Source organism: Nesoenas mayeri (assembly GCF_963082525.1).
Source record: "Nesoenas mayeri genome assembly, chromosome: 18".
Taxonomy (NCBI): Eukaryota; Metazoa; Chordata; class Aves; order Columbiformes; family Columbidae; genus Nesoenas; species Nesoenas mayeri.
Window position 1 is genome coordinate 11,320,622 of NC_137566.1, and position 25,335 is coordinate 11,345,956.

The 25,335-nt window shown below is 53.3% G+C and overlaps 1 protein-coding gene across 1 annotated transcript in view; it reads left to right on the plus strand.

Annotated features, from left to right (window-relative positions):
* DAB2IP (DAB2 interacting protein) overlaps positions 1–25,335 on the plus strand; it is a gene marked incomplete at both ends in the record, with an annotated part of 105,037 nt that overhangs the window by 70,671 nt on the left and 9,031 nt on the right. The window contains 8 exons of the mRNA XM_080355989.1: positions 1,587–1,740; positions 6,629–6,727; positions 8,878–9,432; positions 16,734–16,878; positions 18,908–19,052; positions 22,097–22,333; positions 23,875–24,076; positions 24,171–24,349. Of these exons, the coding sequence (XP_080212115.1) occupies positions 1,587–1,740; positions 6,629–6,727; positions 8,878–9,432; positions 16,734–16,878; positions 18,908–19,052; positions 22,097–22,333; positions 23,875–24,076; positions 24,171–24,349 (1,716 nt within the window). The remainder of the gene's footprint in view (positions 1–1,586; positions 1,741–6,628; positions 6,728–8,877; positions 9,433–16,733; positions 16,879–18,907; positions 19,053–22,096; positions 22,334–23,874; positions 24,077–24,170; positions 24,350–25,335) is intronic.

Sequence of the window (25,335 nt, forward strand, 5' to 3'; positions counted from 1 at the left end):
GTTGTCCCCCCAGAAAAAGATTTCGGTGTTGTCGTCTGTTTTTATGCAGATATGTTAACAGGTACCACCAGAGCTGGTCCTGGCTGCGTCCCTATGGATGCAGGGAGGTGTCAGGAGGCTGTGCTGGCAGCGCGTCCCCGGGCTGGTTGTCCCCGGGCTGGTTGTCCCGTGGATCTGTGGCTTCCATTGGCACGCTGAGCCGGAGGACGCAGCGGCGGGCTGGTCCGTTACCACCTGCGGCTTCATCCATAGCAGGAATCTAAATGGCCGATCTGGAGAAGCACCTGCTCCCCTCCCGCTGCTGTTTATGGCGGAATGTCCTCTGGCTGTTTCTAGACTCAGCTTGGCGTGCGGTTCACTGGGAGCTATGAATTTTGCATGCGCTGTTGACATTTCTCTGTGTTTTGGTCAGCTTTATTCTAGAGAACGACGAAACTCATCACAAAGCAATCTGAGAGTATACTGGGAGCATTGTTGTTTCGCTCACAAAACAGCATGCTGAGAATATCTCAATCTCCCCTTATTTCTGTCCTTCCGTGCCCTTGGAGAAGGCGTCATGCTCTCTTTGTAGACAGAGGGACACGTGGTCTCTTTGGAAGAGCCTAAAGTGCTTGCCAGAGTTGTTAAAGGTCAGAGTTTTCGTGAGCTGGTGTAGGAACATTTTGCATGGTGCCAGCTATAGAGGAGGCAACTGCTCCCTTTGCCCTCAAGTTATTTTTCCCTTGCCATTTTCTGGTTTTGCTGTGTTTTCCCTGGGACTACCCAGCAATCTTTACCTTTTTTTCATCCCTTTGAGCTCTCTGGTTTAGCTTCAAGAGTTACAACACCATTGATTGTATTGGCTGGCTGGAAAATGGTGTGCTGCTCGCTGTCTGTGGGCTCCCTGCTGCTAAATGCTGCCAGTGGGACTCCAGAGCATTTAGATCAATCGATAGGGCTATCAAGGCCTTATTTTCCACACTGTCCCCGTCCCGGGGATGTGTGTAACAGTCGGAGAGAGCACACGAACCCTGGGGTTATTGGGTACAGAGTGCGGGTCCAGACACCGGCTGCATCCGTGATGCGGATGTGCGTGTTTTGGTGGGGGGACGGGGCACGGGGTTTCAGAAGGATGTGTCATTGATTCCTCCCCATTGCAGGTAACATCCTTCTGTCAGGAGGGACTGGGTGCTGCAAAACAGCGTGAAGGGTGCTGACGGGACACATGCAGACCCAGTGCTGTGGGTGCTCAGCCCCACCGGAGCTCAGCACTGGGTGCTGCAGCCGCAGGGGCAGGACTGGTGAGCACTGGGAGGTCCCGCACAGCCGGTGTGGTGGCCACTGGAAGATACTGAGCTCTGCGGAGACCCACAGTCTACAAACCTCTAATGTAGTCCTGACTGTGTGTGGAAAAAATGTACAGTCTGTAATAAACCTGCTCACCAAATTATAAACGGGACAATGTAGCGGTCTCTGCTATTCTGGGCCCTCGGTTATCTCATGGCAAAAAATTCCCAGAAATATTCTGCTGCTGCTGCTAACAGATGGACTCAATAAGTTCCCTGGGAAGGAACGCATCCACTGACGCTGTTACGTTTCTCCTCTAGATCCCATCTAATGCCGAGGCTGAAAGAATCGCGCTCCCACGAGTCTTTGCTCAGCCCCAGTAGTGCTGTTGAGGCTCTGGATCTCAGCATGGAGGAAGAGGTGGTCATCAAGCCCGTCCACAGCAGCATCCTGGGACAGGACTATTGCTTCGAGGTAAGGAGCCTCTCTCTTCTCTGCCCGATGGGCTGACGGGAGCCAGCCGTGCGGTTGCATCTCGGGATCTTGCTGTTAAAAAGACGTTTCTGCCCTGAATTGCGACACAGAGACCATTTCATGGGCAGAAAATGACTCCGGTCTTTCCAAGGAGGATCACACCCACAAGACGGGAGCGATGAGCTCTCTGCCTCGTGGCAGCAGAGCTTGGTGCCGCACAGGTGCTGAGCTACGTACGGCTGCGTGTTAGCACAGCCTGCGTTAGTTTATGTGTGTGTCGGAGAGCGCTAATCCCTGCTCGGTGTTCCCAAACGTTCTCCGTGGTCACAGAGGCAGGCTGCTGTTGGCAGGGGGAGCGTTGAGGACTTTGTCTGGAAAACTGAAGCTTCAGTTGTTTGGGTAAATAGAAAAAGCTGTGAGTATCTGAGATTCTTCCAACATCTGCTGTGGCATGTGGTTAGGTCTGTGCTAGCAGGAGGTGGCAGGACACATACAAACCAGTCTGTAGTTGGGTAGCTTAGTGGAGTATGTCTTGGGAATCATTTGTCCTGTATCATGGATGGCAAAGCATTATTGCTTATGGCAGTGGCTGGATATAGAACTGGGAAATGGTTTTCTTACAGTAATAAGGTGGTCGATTTCTGCACAGAGAAAGGAACCTGTTTGTTGTTGGGCACAGAGGAGCAGACAGACCGCGTATCGGTGGCTGGGGGCGCTGCGGGGGACGGGGCCGCGGGCTGCCTCGCTGGGCACGGCCCGCGGAGGCTCCTGCGTCCTGTCCATGAGCAGTCAGACCAGAGACATGGAGACATTTCTTTGCTGAAATTAGCACACTTGGAAAGAAATGAGTTAAAAGATCCATTTCTTAAAATGTAAGCTGGTAACACAAAAACAATCTTACAAATAATAGCCCCAAACATAAACTCTGAAGTGGGCTGAGGTATAAATTTCCCAGTGCCGTTCATTCTCTGTAGAATTGAGCAAGTGTGGCAGGTCAGGAGGAGAACAGTTTTGTAAATTATATGGCCTCTATTACATTCCACTCAAGAAAGATAAAATGAAGCTAGATGGAAAATAGATGTGACATCCATAATATAAGAGTTGTTTACCAATTCTGTTCTGCGCACAAGAGCAGAGGAAGGGATGTGAACAGTACTTGTAGAAAGTTGACTGAGAGGGAAATTACACTTGTAAGGAGGAAGAAAATTTTATTTTTAAGTGAGTTGGATGAAGAAGAGTCATACAGAAAAAAGAACATGTTAATTGCTGCTCAGCAAATCCTGCAGAGGAAAGGAAGAATGCCAGAAAACAAAAGGGACATTGATTTGTAACTGGTGGTTACTCATCAACAAGCTCCAGCGGGAAGGACTGAGGTGAGAGCTAAATGGCGTATTGTTAATGCGTTGATCTGGTATCTCCAAAGAGCATCTTCCAAACTCGGAGTGAGGTCGGCACTGGAATGAGTTTGCAGATGTCCCAGGATCCCCTCCAGACCCCGACCTGCATGGGCACCGGCAGCTTCACCCCACGGTTCCACATCCCGGGCAGCAGTGAAAGCTGAGTGACAGAACCACACGAGCATCTTCTCCTCCTCAGTGCTTGAACGTCACCCGCAGTTATCGCTGCATCCAGAGGGTCCCGTCTGTGGTCTCTGATCCCGAGTCTTTCAGTGTTGCTGTATCTGAAAGTACAGGCGAGATATGGCAAAAAGCAGCCAAACCTGTGGTGGCTCCTGGAGCCGGGAAAGCTCTGGCTGGGGTCTGCACGAGGCCAGGAGGAAAACAGAGACTGATGGCCAAGGGCCACAACACTGCTGTGTGTGGGGACACTGGAGAGCCAGGAGCTCGCTGGTGTCCTGGAAGAGCCCTGACTGAGAGACACCAAGGGAGAAGTTACAGCCAGAGTGACGGAGACAAGGGGAACCAAGACTGTGGGTTGGGAAAGTGCTGCGTGTTGGCGATGGTGCCTTGTCCCTGCACTCCGAGGCTGTTGTGGATCTGCTCTCCAGGGACATCTGTCAGGAACGGCCAAGTTTGCTGCCTCAGCCTGAGAAGCGAAGCGTTGCTGTTGTTGGGCAGTGCCAGCCTCGCACTGTTCTTAACTCCTCCTTGCACGGGGTGGTCGGGCAGTGGCCGGTGCCTCGGGAGCTGCTTCCATCTGCTGTCCATCCGTGCTCACTTGGGATGTCATTCTTGGGTTGGCCGGGCCGGCTCCACGTGTTTTTGGGTCCGTCGCGGCACGCAGCGGGCTCTCCAGGAGCGGGTGCGGTGCGGGCTGCGCGGCGCGGGCAGCGCCGGGTCCGACGTGCTGCGGGTCCTGCAGCCTCCTGGCTGGAGAACAGCGCGTCAGCGTTTGTCACGGCTGCGGACACGGTCGTGCTGGGGAGGGCAGGATGGAGAGAGAGCTGGCAGCACACCCCAGGGGGGACCACAGCGAGGGTGCCAAAGGTGTCTGCAGCGGGAGAAACACAAGCGGCTGTTGTACCGAGGTGCAACACGGGTGCTCCTCTTGTTCCCCTCCGTGGGCTGGGCTGGCCTGCAGCAGGACGTGCTCAAGCTGCCACTCGGCTCTGCTCTGCCGGGGTAGGCAGTCAGCACTAATGCACTGCTGCATTTGGCTTTTTCTGCTTGTTTAGTTCTATGAAATTTGTTTTTTCTGGTTTGCTGAGTACTTGGCAGCCGAGATTTACTTGTTTTCTTCATTGATTTTTATTTTTTTTTTTAAAGTTACTCAACACAACTTTTCTCCTTCTAAGACTTCCCAGTCAGCATAATCATCTAAGGGCACTGCACGTGCTGTGTGCGCTAAACACACAGTGGGCATCTCAGCGCAGGGAAGGACACTCGGAGTCCAGACTCCAGAGCCCGTTCCTGGCTCTGCTGGTTTTGGGGTCCTGCTGCTCTTTGTGGGATGCTGAGCAGGACAAGGAACATGTGTAGTTGCTCCGATACGATTGAACCCGTGTCACTTCGCCCCGGCCCTGCCCGAGCGAGGGGGAATTCAGTGGAGCTAAATTTAGCTGCTCTAAATTGGGTCCAGCTGTGCAAATGCCGCGGTCGCTCGCGGGGCCTCCAGACGCCGTTGGCCATTGTGCACGTGTATGGAGGCGCTCACCAGCCCGAGCCTGCTGAAGGTCTGCTCCGGAAAGCTCTGAACACCTTGAGTGCAGCAGCTTCAGTAGCTCAGTCATCATCTTGTGCTGTTACTCCTTCAAGTGTACTTTGAGGGACCCAATGCTGCACCTAAGACATCAAAACGACAAGATTTTATCTGACTTAAGGGATCACCCATCCAAGGGCTCTGAATAACGAATGTGAATAAGTAACATTTTTGAAATCAATGAGTTTTACTAATTGAGTTTATCCTTTAGGTTAGTAGTATTCTAGCATATCCAGAATCTTGATGAGACCAGAATATTCTCTTTACAAAGATAATTAATAACTTGTGAATTTCAGTAATGCCATGTGATGTTTAGGTCAGAGCTCAATGCAGGGATGTTATTGCAGATCAGGGAAAATTACATTTTTGGTCATAGATATGTAGATAGATAGATACATAGATACAACCTTCAACTCCCATCAGACGCAGAGGGCTTCGTGTCACATGAGGATTTTCCCCTTTTCTCACTTCAGTATGACAGTTACTGTTTGTTGGAGGTTTTGAGAGATTAGGCAATCAGTAATTGTTTTGGAATTGGATCATAAATCTTACCATGATAACTCAATGATAATATGTTGACTTAAGTGCGGCGAGAAAATATATTAGATACTCAACCTAACAGCTGGTAAAAACTGTCATTTAATGAAGAGATTCAATAGAAGGACGGCTAAATTGCGCGCCTGTTTGTTTGGATACGAATCCTCTAGGCAGCTGTGGGACCCGTGTGTGTCACCCGGGACAACTTGTCTCTAAGGGAGCGTGAAAGTGTGTGAGGACGGGGAGGAGAGAGCAGCGGGGTGTTGAGGTGCAGCATTTACTGCATTCGCTGTGTAAGGACAGGTTGGGCCTCTTGTCACTTTGTCCGGGATAGAAGAGCCTGTGTTCAAAGGGAAGGACGTGTTAGCGCATCGTTGAGGTTGGCTAATGACAAACCTTAGCAAGTGCCAGCCCTGCTGTAAGAACCGCTTCAGGAGATACATTAAATTAGAGGAGATTGTGTCTCCCAGAAGCAGATAACCCAGTGTGCCGTGTGTAAACACAAACGCTGTGAGATGATAAAGCACTTGGAAATGATCCTGCAGCTTGAGACTGGGGGAAATGGAGCTCAGAGGGGAGTTGTTTAAAGTCCCGGGCAGCCCCGCATGGCCTGCGAGCAGAGATGTGCGTAAAGAATATTACAGGAGGGGCAGCGCCGGTTCGGGGACCGCGGGCTGGTCTGTCGGGTTGGGAGGAGACGGCGGCTCGAGGGACACGTGTGTGTGAGGACACGCAGAGAGCTCGTGGCCTAAGAATGGGAAGGAATGCAGCCAGCCTTCCCAGGCCCCATGTCCTTCCAGAACCGGGGAGCAGGGCTGTGACCGTCACCGGCTCTGGGGTGAATCTGGAGGGATGCCACGTGGTTGCAATTTATCTTTGGTTCATCTAAGGATCTGCTCTCAGTTGTGGAGCTTGGTGGTTTGAAGTGTCGCATGCATGGGGCCCATAATCTACCGTTTTCTGCTGTGGAAGAGGAGAAGTAATTGGAATTTGCTTCCATGATTATTTCTGCGACATACCGAGTTTCCCTGTTTTTCCGCCAGCCTTAGAGGCTGTTGCTTCATGCTTGGGTAAAACTGTTTACTTAAAAAATACTTTAAAAATCCGCTAGCATCTTTGCTGCCCCCCCTGTCCCCCACATGGCAGTCTGCAGTGTGCCGGTCAAGACATAATCCTGTTCCTTTCCCTGTAGGTGACGACTTCATCAGGAAGTAAGTGCTTCTCGTGTCGTTCTGCAGCAGAGCGAGATAAATGGATGGAGAACCTGCGGCGTGCCGTGCACCCAAATAAGGTAGTGGCTTTGAGGAATTGCCTCTGTTCTAGTTCAGTTCCTCGTTATTACATTTTATAGCCCGCTGCATAGTAGCAGCAGGGGACGCATTGTCATTTTAGTGAGTAAGTGTAACTGTGGGTCAGCCTTTTTCCATATTGCTTTCTTCCACAATTATATTTACAGGCAAGTGCCAATTATTTCTTCCCCCTTTTCTCAGCACAGCGGCTTCAGCTGTTGCTAAGAATGGATCAGACCTGAACAATCTTCAGTCTTGCTCAGTTACTGATGGTACTTGCTGCTCGCATAGGACTTGTCACCTCCCAGAAGCTCTGGGGTGGTGGCAGGATGCTGCCGGCAAAGTTACGAGACTAATAGTCCGAAGGGTTCACGTATTGCACCTCCTGACTCTGGTGGTACTTTGGGTGTCAGCTCTAGCGATGGAGAATGTCCCATGCCCATTGCAGCGAGTTCTTTGAGGCGGTTGTGCAATGTAGCTTTCCCTTCTCCAGCCAGTTGAGGTGGCAAAGTCATCCCGTCCGGGATCAACACAACACGTCCTTCTCTTCACTAGAACACAGGGGCCACCTATATGTAGTTTTGTGGCCCACTAAGACTAAAAGCATTTTAAAGTAAAGTCTACAGCTGCTTTTCCTTCTGTGTACTAGAGTTGGCTCAGATTGATCAGGACTAGTCAGCTGCAGGATTGCAAACTGGCGAGCTCAGTCAACAAGTCTCTTTCTGCTGATCAGAGAAGACACGGATGATGGGATCCTGTGAACTCATTCCGGGCAGCAGAGCCACGTAACTGTGCATACGGGTTAAGTCCAGGCCTGGCAGGTTGCTAAGGGAGCCCTCCGTGCCAGAGTTCATCGTCCCAGCTCAGTGGTGGTGTCAGTGTAAAAGGTTTCCGTCACTATCAGGTCGGGAGCAGCGGAGGGGAGAGGTGACGTGTGTCCAACAGCGTGTTCCTGCACGTGGGGCTCGGTGGCTTCCGCAGCCTGTGTGGTGACCTGCAGGGCTGCGTGGTCACGCTGCCCTGAGAAAGGTCCCGGGAGTGTGAGCTGAGGCTGGCACATCGCTGTGGGTTTTGAGGTGTGTTCAGTGTCAACTCATGTGGAAGTGCGCCCTGCTCTCAAAACGCGCCATGAACTGATGGCTGGCTTTCCATCTGTCTTTGAGTTTGCAGACAATGAACTCTCAGTATCTGACTGGATATTTCTATCAGGAATTCAGTGTTCTTGTGCAGTTCCTGTGTGCGCTTCCTGGCTTCCAGCAGAGCCGGCCCTGCCCCGGCTGCCGGGCTGGGCGGACCGAGCTGGGGTTGCTGTTTCGGGAGGGGTTTCCAATCAAAACAGGTTGCTGCGGAATCCCAAGCAGCGGTTCAGCTGCGGGTGCTTTATCTTCCAAGTCACTCCTGCACCACATGCCCCTGGATGTTCTTCCAGGATGAGGTCGGCATCACCGGGGAGCTCTTAAGGATCCACCACATCCTTTGCTGTCTCAGTGTTCCAGAGATACCCAGGCCAAATTTCTATTTCTGAATTGTGATGATTCTCCTGCGGAACTCACTGTCGCCCATAATTCCTCTCCGTGTTTTAGTTGGATTCTCTGGACTTTGGCCCTAAAATATCGTGGGGTTTGTGAATGCTTCCTTCCCTGCCAGCGGTGGTTGCGTTCCAGCCGTGGATGAGGCGATCGCTGGGTGTGCGTTCAGAGCCCTTTATTGTTCTCCGTTACAGTGAAGGAAACGTTCTCCAGTCCTGCTATAAACCGCTGTACTGAGAAGGGAGGTGGTTGTGAGATACCTGTAACGGAGCTTCTGTTTTGCAAAAGCCATTAATGATCAGTGAGGTTCTTTCGGTTACTTTTGAGCCCCTCTTGGCAGTGAATGGGAAATGATACGTTTATGATTTGGAGGGGCTTTATCTTCCTTGTTCCTCATATTAATTGGCACCAGCAGACACGGAGAGCACGGTGATATTTGGGAAATTAACATAAGTAGTGTTATTATGCAAATTTCTGAGAGCCAGTATTTCCTTAAAATAAAATGTAATTAAGCCTCTGCTCATTTAGCACATCCGAAATAATTAACACATATCTCCCGTTTTGTTTTGCTTGGCTTTGTAGGTTTTTCTATTGACCTTCTTTTCTTTGCATCTTTTTTCCAGGACAACAGCAGGAGGGTGGAGAACATGTTAAAGTTATGGATTATTGAAGCCAAGGACCTGCCAGCTAAGAAGAAGTACTTGTGTGAATTATGCCTGGATGACGTTCTTTATGCACGAACTACCTGTAAATTGAAAACTGATAATGTATTTTGGGGGGAGCACTTTGAATTTAATAACCTCCCATCGCTCAAAAACATTACGGTGCACTTATACAAAGAGACTGACAAGAAGAAGAAGAAGGACAAGACCAATTTCATTGGACAAGTGAACATCCCCGTCAGCTCCGTCACGGGCCGGCAGTTTGTGGAGAAATGGTACCCGGTGGTGAGCCCCAACCCCGGGAAGGGCAAGTCCCCGGGGCCCATGATCCGCATCAAGTCCCGCTACCAAAGCATGAGCATTCTTCCCATGGAGATGTACAAAGAGTTTGCCGAGTACATCACCAACAATTACATGGTGCTGTGCTCGGTGCTGGAGCCCTCGCTGAGCGTGAAGAACAAGGAGGAGATGGCGTCTGCGCTGGTGCACATCCTGCAGAGCACCGGCAAGGCCAAGGTGAGACCCCGCAGGGACCATCTCCTGAGTTGGGTTGTTGGAAATCACCACATGGGTTGGGCTTCAGGCCTGGCCATCATTAACACACTCTGATTTTGCCTTTAATTACCAACAAGTTGATAGCATGTGCAGTGTGAATTGCTTAATTAACAAAGAGGTTGGTGGGATGACAAGAAACAAACTGAGTCATCTTTCTCTCCTTCTGGAGGCTCGGGGGCCAGACTCTTACTTTATAAACAGGCAGAAATGTAAAAGCAGTGAGGCGGTTTTCAGAAATGAGATGTAAGCAACGCTGGTTTAACGCAGCAGGTTCCCACTCCGCTCGCTCTGTCACCGCGGGACCCGAACGGGAGTGAGCAGTGTCCCGAGAGTTTCAGAGCGGTCTGCCCGTGGGCACACGAGTCTCTGGGTCGGCTCTCGGTCGTCGTGGTCTGTCCGATGTGTTTGGAAGGGAGGTGTGAGGGGGCTGGTTGGGGGTGATGCTGGCCCCTGTGTGAGTGGGGGCAGTTCAGTTTTCGTGAACCACTTTCGAACTCCTTCATGGTTGGGAATCCTGCACTGGGTCTGGGGGAGCAGCCGGGCAGGAGGGGCAGAGAGTGGGATTTACTGCATGCTGTGGTCTGGGGGGTGCGGGCGGGGTGAGCGGAGCTGGAAGCCCTTTTCTGGAGGACACAGGCGAGCGCTGAGGTCCCCGGCACGTGGAGTTGTGACCCGTCTGCCTTCGCCCCGGTGTGACAGCACAGCGTGGCGGGCAGTGCTGTTGGGAGCGCAGGAGTTAAAACATCAGCAGTTTTCTCTGAACTCTGCAGGGGGGAGCTGGGAAATGTAAGATTTCCAAAGCTTTTCCAGCTCTGCAGAGACCGAGCTCCCCACCTGAGGGGAATCGCAGGGAGCGCGGCACGGTTGGTGGATTAGAGCGAGGTACCATCTGTCGGACAGAGCCGCGGCTTGGCCTCCTGAGCTGGCTCAGGGCAGGCAAAGCTCACTGAGAGGATTGCGAGGCCACGGGCCGGCCGAGGCAGAGAAAATAGCTCAGTTGAAACCCCCTGATGGGAGGCAGCGCTGCCAGACCCCATGGGTGCAGGGAAGGGTGGCAGACCCAGTCCCCTTGGCTGTGTTACCCTGGTAGGTGTTCCCCCTCCTCGCTCCTTGTGCCAGGGTTTTTGGGCACAACGTTCTGCTGGTAACGCTGCCCATGGCCGCAGCTCTTCTGGAATGGCATTGCCATGAAATACCCTGTCCCTGGCTCGCACGGTTCTGGTGCAAAAGGCTCCACCCTGATCTCGGTCACCGTGGCTCGTGTGGGCATGGCTGAGAGCTGCTGCCAGCGCTCCTGCCTTTTCCCTCTTCTCCTTGGTACGGGAGAGGCTCCGGAGAGAGCAACTGTGTTTTTCTGATGTGTCTGCATCAGTGCTTGAGATCCCAGAGGCTCTGCACGGAGGACACAGTAAACAGGCTTGATGAATTTCCCCCTAAAATGGAGCTTCTGCCTTCCCTGCCTGTCATCTGCCGTGAGCAGCAGCGCAGGGTTTGGGGAGTTACTGCAGCATGGGGATGGCGTGGAGCAGCCTTAGCAGAGGAGCTGGACCAGCAGAGGAAGGGGAAGGCAGCAGTAAGGTGGAAAAACAGTGAATGGGAGCGGGAAACACCCGCTCAGCCCTGTTGTGTGACACAGGGCACCCGCCTGCGGCTGAGCGGGGCCGGGGCAGCAGCCCCTTCGTCCTCCTGCCACCCCCGGCGCTTCCCCGACCTCGTCCCTCGCCAAGAACCTCTCCAGTGACCTCTCCAGAGCTCTCCCTGCCCTCCAGAGTGCAGACGTGGCAATCAGCAACCTCTCATTTATTTTGCTGATAAAGGGTTTTTTGTGGATCTTGGCTGCTGTAGCTGACGCTAAAGCAGCAATTACAGTTCGAGTGCGAAACAAGTGTCCGGTAGCTTATCTGTGAAGACTCGTTAGCAGCTAATTGCTCTCGCACCGTTTCAGGCCCCGTGTTCCTGCAGCGATTTGCTGTCAGTATGGTGTGGTCCCTTACCGAGGGTTGTGTGGTGCAGGGGGTGATGTGCTGCTGGGGGACAGTGCCCTGGGAGCGCCCACGGCCACCAATGTCCCGTGCAAGCCCGCAGGGAGCAGGGGGGCGATCCTCACCCACCGCAGTGTCCAGCTGGCCCCCAGCAGCCAGCACCGCTCTCTGAAGCTCCCAAACGCAGCGGTACCGCCTGCGTCCCTCCTGCCGGCGAGGGGAGCACGTTCGGCTGCAGGGAAAAGGAGGACAAGCGCCGTAGCTGAATTTTCTCCCTGAGTATCTGCTGCTTCCTGGGCTTCATACCCGTATCGCAATAGATTAAAAGGTGGAGTACGACAGCAGAGTCCTCTCTGGAGTAGGAGTCCATGCCTCCTTTGATCTCTGTTTGGGAAGGGGAAAAGCGCGAGGGTTTGGTGTGTCGGGGCACGCCTGGAAACCCCGTTCCAGCCGCCAAGGGGTGGAGAGGGGGGGAAAGCGTTTTGATAAAGTTAAAAGTGCAAACAGCTGAGGGAGCTGCCCCAGCCCGCTGGAAAGTCTGACAAACATCCCGCGCTAAATCAGCTCAGTGGTTGTTCTCTCTATTTATGGCAAGCAGGGACTGGAAGAGGCATCGCTGTGCTGCGAGAGGGATGGAGTTCTGTGGCTAAACAGAGACACGAGCTCTCAGCATCTGCCCTTTAATCGTCCTGTGCTTCATCCTCCCAGGGAGAGCACTGATAAAATGTTACCTGCAAGGGTGTGGAGAGGTGTCTGTTTTCATTTGTTTTGCAACGCATAGACAAAAGGCACGAAGTCGTAATTAAAAGTCTTTCTGTTGCCGTCCTTGGTGTCACTGGGAGCGCCCACCCGGCCCCTGGCGTGGCTTGATGTGGCCCGTGTGATGTGGTTGTGGACAGGAGGCTGCATCCTTTCCAAAGCAAGACCGGCTGGGACTTTAGTGCTTCCAGAATATTTCCCAGGCTTAGATCTGTTTCAGGGCTTAGAGCTTTTGGAGCTCAGTTCATGACCATAAATATATAAAAAACCCTCTCTTGTCCACATGGTTGGTAGATCAAACCCAGCATTAGACAAAGCTCTAACTAACCAGCTGCTCACTTGAAATAAATATTTATCGTGTTGTGAATGGAGTGAAGAATAAACATGTGTCGCTGATTGTTTATGCTGCAAGGGTTTGCTTCAGCTAAGCAGATTTTCCTGCTGGAAACTCTCCCGGTTCCCTCCTCGGGGTGCTCTGGCAGTTTAAGTGCAGGGACCTGCAGATGTCATGCAGGGCTACCTAAAAGTGACAGCTCGGCTCAGGGAGGGGACCGGGAGGTGAGTGACGTGGTTTGGAGGCTGGTGGCAGCAGGGCTCGGTGTGTCCCTGCGGGGAGGGACTGCGGCCGTGGGGCCGCGTGGTGCTGCCTGAGCTCAGCCACGGGCAGGACCGGCCCCGTCATTCCCCCACAAAGAGTTTATATAACTTTCCGATAATATTTTATAGCAGCCATAGCTGAGCTCATAAGGATTTCTCCCTGTTTTTCTCCCTAAACACAGCAGCGGGACTGGTTGGGGGTCGGAGCGTTGTGGCTGTGAGGGGTTTCTGAGCCTCCTGTTTGAGATCTGGCCCTGCTGCCCTCGCGGGGAGGTGACAATTGCTCACAGTGTCAGTGTTGCACCTCTCAGGTTTTTCTATTACCCTGACTAAGGTGATGGCCTTGGTTCCTGTGCGTTAACCCTTGCCTTGCCACTGCGCCTCCTTTTCCCAAGGAGAACTAGAAGAGGCCAGAAGCGTTGAGGATGAGCTCCAGTGCTCAAAGGAGGGAACATCGCTGCATTTCCCGGCAGAGAAGTGTCCTCGTGGGTGCTCAGAGGAGCCGTGTGGTGGTGAAGAGTCAGGGATGGGCTGTTGGGGTCCTTGACTTTGCACCATCTGCCCAGGACCCGTTGCTGCCACTCACCTCATGCGTTGGGCACCATTGGTGCCGCCGTGTCCTGACACTCGGCCACCCGCAACCTACAGCCCTACCAACCCCTGGCGATCTTCACCTTTGCACAGAAGCCCAGCTGGACCCTGGGCTAGTCTTTGAAATAAGCAGTAATCTTATTACCTTTATCAATTCAATCCTCTTAAGGTTAAGTCAATCCTATTAATCAGGCTTGTGTTGTGGAGAACCTTATTATTTCAAAGTCAATCTGCCCATCAGTCAGTTAGGATATTGGGAACAATGGGCTGCAGCCCAGAGGGGTGTTTGGGGGCCATGGGTGTCACCAGCAGGACATTCTGTGTGTGTGTGATGTCCAGAGTCCTGAGGAGCTGCCTTAGGACAGCACGTGCTGCTGCGAGCTCCTGCTTGGTTTGTTTGAGCCGTGCTGGAAACCAGTGCTGCTTTGTATTTCTGGATTGCTGCTCTTGATCAGCATATGTGCAGTGACTGAAGCTGCGCAGGTTCAGCTGTGTCCACTCTGAAGCAAATATGCTTAAAATAAACACGGGGGCAAGGCTGAAGAATGCTGCCACAGCCCTTAATTTTTGCTGTAGACCTTTTCCTTCTCTCCTCGGCTCCAATGTAATGAAATAAAGCATCTTATTTTCTTCCATTGCCGGGGGCCCTAACTAAAAACAACCCCCTGCTGATCTCTGCTGCTCAGAAACAGGGAGTTTTATTGGCTTTAGTTATTGCATTTTATTCAGAGCCTTGTATGTGGGTGAGTGAGGCCCCCGGAGGGATTCAACAAGTATTTGCATTCCGTTTGTGTCTTCCGAGTGCAGGCTGCTGGCGTTCTCAGGGCAGATACCAGACGTGTGATCCAGAGCCGATGTGGCTTTTCTGCGTGGGGGAAGATCTGGAGATGGCCCTGGGTCAGGAGTCGCAGCGTGTCGTGGGAACCGACCCGCGGTGGAGGCTCGTGGAGCCCGGGGACCCGCTCCAGGACGCGCTCTGGGGGCGTTTCGATCCCTCATGGGTCTCGGGGCTGGTTGGTACAACCCGGCGAGACGCCCCGTGCGGCCGGAGCTGCTGGGGACGGCGCGGGGCCCGGCCTGGGGACACTGCTGGGCATCGTGGCTCTCGGCTGGATTGCGCCGTGTCCCGCCCCAGCGCCGCGGGCTGTGCCGTAAGGGGCTCTTTGCGATTTCAGCAGCTTTCCTTTGGAGACAAGGGGCTGTTTTCTCAGCTGCCGAGCTGCAGGTGCTCAGTCGGGGATAACAACCACAGCAGAGGTGTGGAGGTTCTCCTCTCCCACGCTGGAATTTTGCCTCTTTTTAAATTCTAGTGGATTCTGTAGATGGTCTAAAATAATGGAAATTCGCGTTATTGCTGGCTGAAGCTCGGCCGTTGGGTTGTGCGTCGCAGCTCGGCCCCACGGCAGCTGACAAGAGGGGGAAAGCAAACACTTGGCTAAGAGAAGCCGTAAAACTCAGTGTTCCTGAGATAATTAGTATGTTGGGAAAGTGACAGGAAAGAGAATCAAGCAAAGCCAAGGTCAGTGGCTGCTAATTAAGAATCAGCACCTTGTGTCAGCCTGAGCTGTGGCTTGGAATTGAAACGTACCCCGGGAGACACCCGGGAAGATAAAGGTGATGGAGTTACCCAGATAGTAGCTCGCGGGATTTGAGCAGGGGTGTAACGTTTCACGCCAGCTTGGCTGGTAAAAGGGGTAAAATGAGAGAAAATAGCGGGGGGAGGCGTGTGCTTTGCTTCCAGGGGGGATTTTTAGCTCTGGAGCGTTGCAGGCGCAGTGAGATCTGAGCAAAGGGATCTTCTGGCTAAAGAAATAATGGAAGTGACTTCCTTTCTTTTCCCAAAGCGGCTCCTCTGGATCTCCGGAGGCTCCTCCTGGCAGCTGTTGGTCCCATTGCGGGGGCTGGGAGGGCTGGGGTGTTGGCTGCTGCGGAGATGCTGACCTCGATCCCCCCCGTGTGCGGATCTTCCTTTGTCTGGGACAGGAGCACAGGGACAAAGGGCTTGGAGATTGAATTATTTGGGTCCGTTGGTTTCAGGTGGAGCTGTTGGTTGAACCTCAGTTAAACTTTCGGTGCAGAGGTGTCCACGTGTGCACGTGCATCTTGCAAATCTCCTACAGCTGCTGGCAGGGAGTGGGACCCGAGTGTCCCCTCCGCACATCTGGGTCACGGTTACAGCACTTGGGGGGCTCTGGGAGTGTGGGGACAGGACCTGGGTCTCCACAGGGCAGCTCAGGGGTGCTCTGCCCCTGCCGGGAACGGGTCACGTCTGAGACGGTCCCGCCAGATGAAGGAGAATTTCTTAGTGCAAGATGATTACTGAGCAGATAATTTGTTCTAGAGGAAGGCTTTGAAAAAGGTGCCCTTGGTTGTAGAAGTGAATTTTTATGTCAACGTTGCTTTCTCCCGTGCATGGGGTAACAGTGAGGGGTCTGATACATGTGACGTACCCGGTGCCGGTTCCATTCGTGGTGCTGGGGGCAGCCCGGAGCTGCGGTTCCCATCAGCCATGCGGGGAGCAGAGGCTGAATGTGTATTAGCATTAAACACTGCACGGCGTTTCCCCTGCATTAACGCTCGCCACAGCACGCTAAGTACTACACCACGTAGTGGATTTCCAGCAGAATGCACGGGGAGCTACGTGACCCTGCGCCATCAGTTAATGCTGCTGCTGAAGTGGACGCGGCGCTGGGGCTGACGTGCTGGTTTTCTGCTGGGATTTGCAGTTTGGTACCCGCACGGCCGCTCGGGGCAGCTGTCGGCGTGTCCGTGCCCGCTCGCCCGTCCGTCGCTCTGCAGCACAGGTTGTAGAATGGCACGGTGTTCGGTTGTGTGCACATCGATGCGCCCAAAACACGTGCTGGAGCAGTGCTGGTTGTTTCCATGAATGCTGAAGAACAGGATGTTTGAGCACCTTGATGCACATTACAGCCTGATGCTCAGCTGCGGGGCAGCTCATGACATCTCAGTGTCCCCCTGTTTTGCCACCAGTGCAGGCGGACACCAAATGCAGCCACATTTAACAGTGGAGCAAACATTTCACCCACAAAACATGAGGCTGGTACGAGACCCAACCAAAAACCAGCACTGATGGAGGGGCCAGTGTGCTGCAGGCCTGGAATGAATCATTTTTTGGGGTGCAAAAGTTGTGACTGCCTGGAGATTTATTTCTCCTCTTGTCTCCATGAGGCTGGAGAACCAGGAGGAAGGTGGGGCCGGTCGTGCCGCGGCACACGGGGTCGCCGCGGCTCCTCCGCGCTCCCCGGAGCGGGGAACGGAGCCGAACGGAGCGTCTGTCGCTGCGTGTGACCCACCATGGGCTTTGCTTTCCAGGATTTCTTGACTGACCTGATGATGTCTGAAGTTGATCGCTGTGGTGAGAATGAGCATCTCATTTTCAGGGAGAACACACTGGCCACCAAAGCAATCGAAGAATACCTGAAGCTGGTGGGGCAGAAATACTTGCAAGATGCCTTAGGTATGTACAGCGCGTGGGCGAGTGTCACCTGGACGGGTTCTCCTCGGAGCCCCAGGGTGCTGTGCGTGGCGGACACCGTCACCTGAGCCCCGGTGGCTGCAGGACACACCGGCTTTTCGGCCGGAGGGTTTCGCTGGCAGTGGGTCTGAGCGCAGGCACGGCCACAGCTCTGCGCCCAGGCGAAGGTCACTGAGTTAGCGCTTTAATCTGCTGTCAGAGGAGAAAACAAATGGATGTTTGAAGGCATTGTATCCTCTGGCAGCGTCACGGCGGCCGATGGGATCCGCTCCCCCAGTTCCTCCCAGCGCCTGCCAGTCAGATGCGATCTCCCCGTCGCAGTGATGCGCGCTGCCTCCCAGCTGCCCCGGGAACCCTCCTGGGGGGTTTATTTCAGTTTATTTTCAAGGACTGGCTGTGTTTATGCCTCTGAAAATATTTCCCTTGATGCAAATGAAAATAATTAGAGCTTCTGCTCCTGGGCAGGTCGGGAGGGAGCGGCCGTGTCGCTGCGTGTGGCCGTGCGGGGACGCGGAGAAGCCGCTTGGTGCCTGAACCTCAGCTGAGGGCACCAGACCCGAGCAGTGGATGAGAGAGTTTCTGTTGGGCTGTTAATTTTCAGTACGTTGGGTTCCTACTAATGGATTTGTGTAATTTTAGCAGGGTGCAAAATAAATACTTAATATAATAATAATAATAATAATATTAAGATAATAATAATGACAACATTAAGGAAGGGGAGATCACTGAGCAAATTCAGTCAAGCCAAGAGATAGCCCACAGGAATAAGAAAAGGAATATTATTCATTTCTGCCTTGTAAGGTTTTCTATTTGAAGGCTCTAAGTAGATTACCTCATAAAACTTCTAAAAATCCAGGAGATTAATGAAGACAGAGGGTTTTGGAATATTCAGGGCTCAGTGCTAATGCTGCAGCTGGTACAGGGGAAGCCTCCGGTTCTTGTTCAGGGCACCGATTCTGTGTAGACCTTTTATCAGTGAAATGGTTCATCTGTGTCACAAGGTAACACAACACAGCACAGCGCTTTCCTTTAAACCATGAAGCACAAGCAAGTAATGGGGCCGGATAATCACAGCAGGCATCACCTGCAGGCGGGCAGAGAGAGCCAGAGCTCCCTGCCAGAGCTGAAAACACATTGGAGAGGCTCTCCAGTGCGTAATTAACATCTGTTTTGGCAGCAGGGGAGGAGCGCGGAGCAGAGTGGGCAAAAAACGGGAGGATGGGAAAATCCAGGATGGTCAGGAATTGGGAAGATGAGCAAAGCAAAGCGGAACGTCACCCAGCCCACAGGTCCCTGGCTAAACTCCCCTTGTCCCGTCCCTCAGTGTCCCCAGTGGCCGATAACTGGGACAGACGCGTGTGGCGCTGGGAAGCGGCTCAGCCCGGGTGCCGGGGCCTGTGCCGGTGCCCCGGGGGTGGTGCGGGAGCCGCGGAGCAGCCAGGCAGCGAACAGGAGCGCAGGGAGACGCAGAGAAATGTTTAATTTGATTTTGTGTGATGTTCAAGCTCAAAATAAACCAAGTAAATTGTTTCTTTCCTTTAATTACCGATTTCTCCTGTGAATCACGCTGGCTCGTCAGCGCCAGGCCAGTCTGCAGTAGCAGGACATGCTACAAACAATGGCAGAACTGCGGGCGCGTTTCCTACCGGAGCAGCCCAGGGGAGCGCGTCTGGGCCGGGTGCGCCGGGGCCGGGAGCGGCTGTTTCGGCAGCGCAGTTCCGATGCAATAGCCCGTAGCCGCAGAGGCAGAGCTGCCGGCTGGGGACGAGGGATGGAACGTGCTCGTTGGGAGCCCGGGTGCGTTTCCGCGGGGTTGCTGGGGTGGTTTGTGAGCTCCCGAGGCAGCAGCGGCTGCTCCTGTGTCCGTTTGGATCCCGAGAGCTGGCTGGGCACAGCCTCTGGTACCGGCTCCTGCTGAGCACCTGCTCGGGCAGCGGGGTTGCGAACAGGCTGCCTTGAACACCGCGCCTCTCGCGTCTCCAAAACCCATCACCGGCTCTTTGTTTTACAGGGGAATTTATCAAGGCTCTGTACGAATCAGATGAAAATTGCGAAGTGGATCCCAGTAAGTGTTCATCCTCGGACCTTCCTGAACATCAGAGCAACCTGAAGATGTGCTGCGAGCTGGCGTTCTGCAAAATCATCAACTCCTACTGGTCAGTACCCGCGAGCGTCGCTCCCTCCGCACGGTACGGCTGCAGGGGCGCGGGGACACGTTCATCCTGGGGCTGTTGGTGCCTGTCCCTCCGCTGTCACAGAGCTCTGCGGGGAGAGTCTGGCAGCCACTTGCTCGGGTAGATGTTCTCCTGAGGCAGGAGGATGCTGCTGCTCGTCGGGCGGCCCCACTGCCCCAGCCCATCGCCTCCCTGGCCCACAGCATGGAATGCACCTGGAGACATCTCCTGGCTGCTTGATCTCAGGGTAAAGGTTCTTGCAATGAGTTGGGACAAGCCCGAGTACGCAGAGCTGGTTGGAGGAAGGCTGTGGTGTGGTTGGCGGGCACGGCCGCGCTGGCGGGGTGACCTGGGGACAGGAGCCCGTGGCTCTGTTATGGATGCTGCCTGCAAAGGTGACCTGAAAGGGGAAACAGATAGGCTTGTGGCTCTCTTTACTTGGAAAAATAGAAATATTTTCTTTCTGCTTCTTGCTAACACACCCAGAGACTCTGATCATGTGAGAGAATGATCATTTTTGTCTTACTGCGGGATTTGCAGTCTTCTTGCTTAAAAGTCTGGGCTTAGTTTTTATGAATGTCTTCAGTAGCAAGACTGTTGTTGCAAAACATCAACTAAGGATATTGGGCAAAGGAAGTCTTTGATAATGAAGATTTCTCATTTTCTCTCGCACCCCAGCTGTTGTGTTGAGGTCTGAAAGCTCATTATATCATCTCCCAGGACACTGAGTGTGTCCTGCAAGCCCAGGAAGGGACTTGCTTTCCCTGATACTTCTCAGGGAGAGAACAAGCAGCGAGAGTCTCAGTCTTCCTTTATCTACTGCAAAGAAGCAAAGGGCAGATTTCTTCACAGGTATCCTGTACCTTATCCTGGGCCAACTAATAACTCTGTGACTCAGGAACCGCGTTCACCTGCACTCCCAGGAGGGATTCACTGCTTTAAGTCACCAGTGCGTTGTAATTGTTTGAATGAACGTCCTAAAAAAATCCAAAGGAGCGCTAAAAGGTCACTCTAAAAATAGGCTTGGGAAGTGACCTAAGGAAAGTGACCTAAGGGAGGTCAGGAATGCAGGGGAGGTTTGTTCGGCAGTGCTGCTGTTCAGGAGGGGAGCAGCAGCGGTTTCCCCTCCATCCTTTTGCTCAGCGGTTCTTGGGGATTAAATGGGCTGATGAGTGTTCGGGATTGGCCAAGGTACCCGCCAGCAAACGGTCTTGCTTTAAATAGCACGGCAGAGTGTGCACGCTCATCTGCCGGAGAGAGGAAAGAGGTTTACAATAACTGAGAATTGTTATAATTATGACATAATTTGGACATCTGGGAAGTTTTGGTGTAAGCAGAATTTCAGCATGTGGAAGCTCGTTACTGGAAAGTTGGGTAATGAATTACGGGCCCGTTTGTCACATAAAGCCGGCTAACTGAATTCCGTCCACTGGTGCACAATTAAACGTTTATGGTCTCGCCGGCTGTGACAGTGAACAGCGCTCACGGGCTGTTTGCAGCCGCTGTACATGTTTTCAAGGGTTTACTTTCCAGTAACTGTACAACCTGTCCTGATCATTCAAGCCTTAAATTGCTTAAAGGATTCTCCTATTTCTGGGCAAATACCATGAAGTGAAAGGGCTTTGTCCAATTGTCTGGATCAAGCCAAAGACAGAGGAGAATTTATCCAGCTGAAGACGTTTGCTAGTGTCATTTATAAAGCACGGGGTAAAAGTTCACGAGCGTGAAGCACGAAGCCAACACGGAGCAGAACGGAACGCGAGGGCAGCGTTTGCCAAGTGTGTCCACAGAGTGTCGGTGCCATGGGAATCCGCGCAGGTGGATTCCTGCTTTGTGTTCTCCTCCGCTGCGGAGCTCCTGCCTGGTTCTTGCTGCTGGGGGACAGTGGATGGTGCCTCTGGCCATGCAGGTCCCTTGGTTTGTTCTTCGCAGCCCGTGTGAGGTTCAGCCGCAGGGCGGTCGGTCCCCGACTGAGGACAGGCCAGTGGGACACCAGCTCACATTGCTTTGCTTCTCCCAGATAGTCCCTACAGCAAAACTGGGAAACCATGCTCTGAAATGGCTGTTTGTTCAGGAGATGTGTGGCCTAAAGTGGAGTCTGACCCCGCGGCAGTCTGCTCGTGTACCACCCGCTCTGCATTTGACACAAGGACGGTGGTTGGTGGCTGGGGCGGGTGAGGACCTGGGGGCCAGGGGACCCGTGGCAGTGCGGTGGGACCCGCCAGGCTGCTCTCACGGGTGGGAGTGTCCAGCCAAATAGATAACGTGTGCCGGGAACAGGATGAGGTGGGAGCTGGGGAGCGCTGAGCACAAACCGGCAGCAAGTTCTCAGGTGATAAGGGCGGCTGGGGGAATTGTGGTCTCCAGGAAAGCCAGTCTGTGCCTGTGTGGACACAGGGCTGGAGAAACTCTTTGGGACGCTGCGTTTGTACCGGCCACAGTGGGATTTGATCCAAGCGCTTGACCAGGAGTGTTAGAACTTGTCATTAATTGTGTTAGAACTTGCAGGGCCCTCCCTGCAAGCACCAGCTGGGCCGGTGACCCGGTGCTGCCGCTGTCCCTACCAAGGGGCTCCCATGGAGCTGTATTTCTTGAAGCGGTGCTCTGCACCTTGGTGGCTGAGCCTCCCTCGGTTTGAAGTGCCCCATGACACGGCCAACTGGTTTGGGATGAGCTGCTTTGCACAGTTTTTTTCATCAGTCTTCCCAGTTTTCTGGGGTTTTGGTGCCCAGTACAACCAGGAACATAAGTCTGAAAGCTTCTCTGACAACTTTACACAGCGGCTTTGGTTGTTTCTGTGTGGTTTGAGTCTTCTAACAGACACTAAACAAAAAAGGACAAGAGCTTGTCACTGGTGTAGATAATGGTGCTGCTGTGGATCGATGGGGCGAGAGGGCTCTACCCTCGTACAGGTCTGGGTGACGCACCCCACAGCTCATACACACCATGTTTACTTGCGGCTGTGTGGCAGCTTGAACGCTCTGGCCTTGAACTTGCCATCCCTGCATGTCCTTCTGTCATTGCAGTGTCTTCCCAAGGGAGCTCAAGGAAGTTTTTGCCTCGTGGAGACAAGAATGCAGCAACCGAGGCCGCCCGGACATCAGCGAGCGACTGATCAGTGCCTCCCTATTCCTGCGCTTCCTCTGCCCCGCCATCATGTCCCCGTCCCTCTTCAGCCTCCTGCAGGAGTACCCCGACGACCGCACTGCGCGCACTTTGACCCTCATCGCCAAGGTCACCCAGAACCTCGCCAACTTCGCCAAGTAAGCGGAGGAGCCTCGGGGTGCGGGAGGAGCCTCGGGGTGCGGGAGGAGCCTCGGGGTGCGGGAGGAGCCTCGGGGTGCGGGAGGAGCCTCGGGGTGTGGGAGGAGCCTCGGGGTGCGGGAGGAGCCTTGGCTCCGGCCACCCCTTCCCTCCATGGAAAGGGCTGTTTGTTTTCTCTTGGCTTTTTCCCCCACGTCTCTCTGGGACCTGTTCCCTCACTGTCGGGTCAGGGAGATCATTTCAGTTTCCAAAACAGGACGTGTTTTCTGAGCAGGAAAACAGGCTGTTCTGACCCCGGGGAGGAGCAGACAGGGTGGCAGCGGGGACACTGCCCACCCCTGTCACAGGGAGCAGCAGGACCAGAACCAAACACCAGCAGTGCCCAGGAGCTGGTCATTCCCTCCTGTGAGCTCTGGGACCTTCCCTGCTGTTAAAATGCGGTTGTGTGAACTGGGAAGGTACAAAAAGAGAACGGGGACACTATCAGTTTCTAACTAAGCCCGTAGGTTTGATGGAAACAAAGCGAGAGATTTTTGAAAATCTTTCCAGTGGCTGCAGCTCTGAGCTTCTTATTCTGAGCTCTGATAACAAAATGATGAGCTTTCTGAAACATGAATGGACAGTTTCTGTCTAAAGCTTCTTAGATTTGGAAACTAGCTTAGTACACAGGCTCGCAGTCAGGAATGCGCGTACGTGCACGCAGACGCAGACCGAAGACATACAAGTGTGTTACACTAGATGACAGAAATTCTCTGTATTCCTGACCAAGCCCTAACTAAAGGGTTTTCAGATTTTCAGCACTTTGCTAGAAAGGCTCTTTGACTAATCTGACATGAGTCAAGCCGAAGCGATGAGGCAGAGCCGTCCGCTCCTCGCAGGGTCGCTGGCTCAGCGCAGCACCAGCCGCTGCTGGGACAGCGGAACCACCCTCCCCATTTTGCTTGCAATAGGAGATGTAACTGGAGCAAAGTCTGGGCGGAGGGCAGGAGGAGGCTGGGGGAGCCCAGGGGGACGGGCACGCTGGCCCAGCGGCCGGTGCAGCTCTCCAGGTGATGCCCAGAGCGGTTGTGCCGGGGCAGCGGCCGCTGGCGCAGCTGGAGTTGGCTTCAGTGCCTCTGGGAGAGCGGGAGAGGATTCCTGCCACCAGCAGTCATGGGCTTCAGTCACTTGATGGTGCTTGGTATTACGATTTCTTTATTTCCAGTGACAGGTCCTATTTCTGGAGGCTGAGCCCTGACCCAGCAGTACGATACACTCCATTACCAAGAACAGCTTCGTTTCTCTAGCTTTCACCTTCATTTCTACCATGGTGATCCTGTGCTGAGGAGGACTTAGCGGGATTAGGCTGGAGTTAATTTTGGTTCTGTGATCAGTGGTGTGTACCAGGTTCCTGGTAGCAACCCGGGATCCCAAAGGCTTTGGGAGGGTTCAGATGCCAGAGGAGGTTCTGGAGTTGCTACCTGCCTGTGTACACACCTGTTCTGTTGACTGCACTTCTGCTTACAGGATTTAGCTGAAATTCCTGTTGCTGTCTTGATAGGTTTGGCAGCAAAGAGGAATACATGTCCTTTATGAATCAGTTCCTGGAACACGAATGGACTAACATGCAGAGGTTTCTACTGGAGATTTCCAATCCAGAAACCATCTCAAACACCGCTGGCTTCGAAGGCTACATCGACCTGGGCCGGGAGCTCTCCACGTTGCACTCGCTGCTCTGGGAAGTCGTTTCGCAGCTGGAGCAGGTACCGGGGGTATCGCCAACAGCAGGCAGAGCCCGCAGTTCTCTAGCAAAAATACAAGATGTTGGTAGTCATTCTGCTCTTTTTTCTGCCCCAGGGCACTGCAACAAAACTCGGGCCCCTGCCCCGGATCCTGCGGGACGTCAACTCGGCGCTCAGTAACCCGGCCTGCGTGCAGGTCTCCGTCACGGCCGATCACACCGCGTCCACGCCCAACGCTGGCAACAGCATCTCTGCGGGGCTACAGAAAATGGTGATAGAGAATGACTTATCTGGGTAAGAGCATAAAAGGTGGCCCGGCCACAGACCAGAGAAATACTGAGTATTCACCTGCTGCCAGAGCCTGAGCGCGGGCAGGGACGGGCAGGACAGGCTGCGGTGTGGTGGTGTCTGATCCACGGCCTGGGCTTTGTCTGATCCACGGCCTGGGCTTTGTCTGATCCATGGCCTGGGCTTCCCCCTCGCAGGACGGGCACTGGCTGTAGTTCAGGTGTGAATCCAGACCCAGCAGCAGGTGCTGTGCAGGTGTCTGGCTCCATCCTGGGCCCTTGAGAGCCAAAACTGGGCATGTGGTCTGGGAAATGAAGAACTTGGCAGTGCTGGTCTCAGCTGTTGAGATGTGGCTAGAGAAGAAAAATGTTCATCCTTTGAGGACTTGAGGGCTTGTTTGTACTGACCTCGAAGCGATGGGTATCTCCCGTAAGTTCACGAGGTCTCTGAGTGTGCAGGATGTATAGGATTGGCCTTATCCATCTTTGTAAGACATCAGGTATGTGCTGAGATCCAAATCTGGACATTTCTCTGACAGATGCCAAGCTGTAGAGGCCTGACAACCAATGCCAGTCTGCTCCGTCCAGCTCTGTAATACTGTATTTTTAATGATGCGCAGTGATTCACAGACACAGTCACCTAACATACTTTTTTGGCCTCATTATGCAGAGAGTCTCATTCATGGGAAGATGACTCTGTTGCAGACCTGTAATGTTTCTGTTTGCGGAAAATGAAATGGAGCCCACACAAATTGAAAGACTGTGCTAGTAAAATAGTTTGTAAGTGGAAAGTACATAATATTTAACAGTTTAATTAGGAATGAAAGGCAGCAATGGTGCTGGACTTGCTCTAATCAGAGCTTTCATTTCTAATGCTTCCCAGCGTGAGGTACAATTATTTAAATCTAACGCTATGGAGGATCTCTGACAATATGCTTTCACCCAAATACTTGCTTACAATGCACCATCTTTGATCAGCAGTATATTCACATT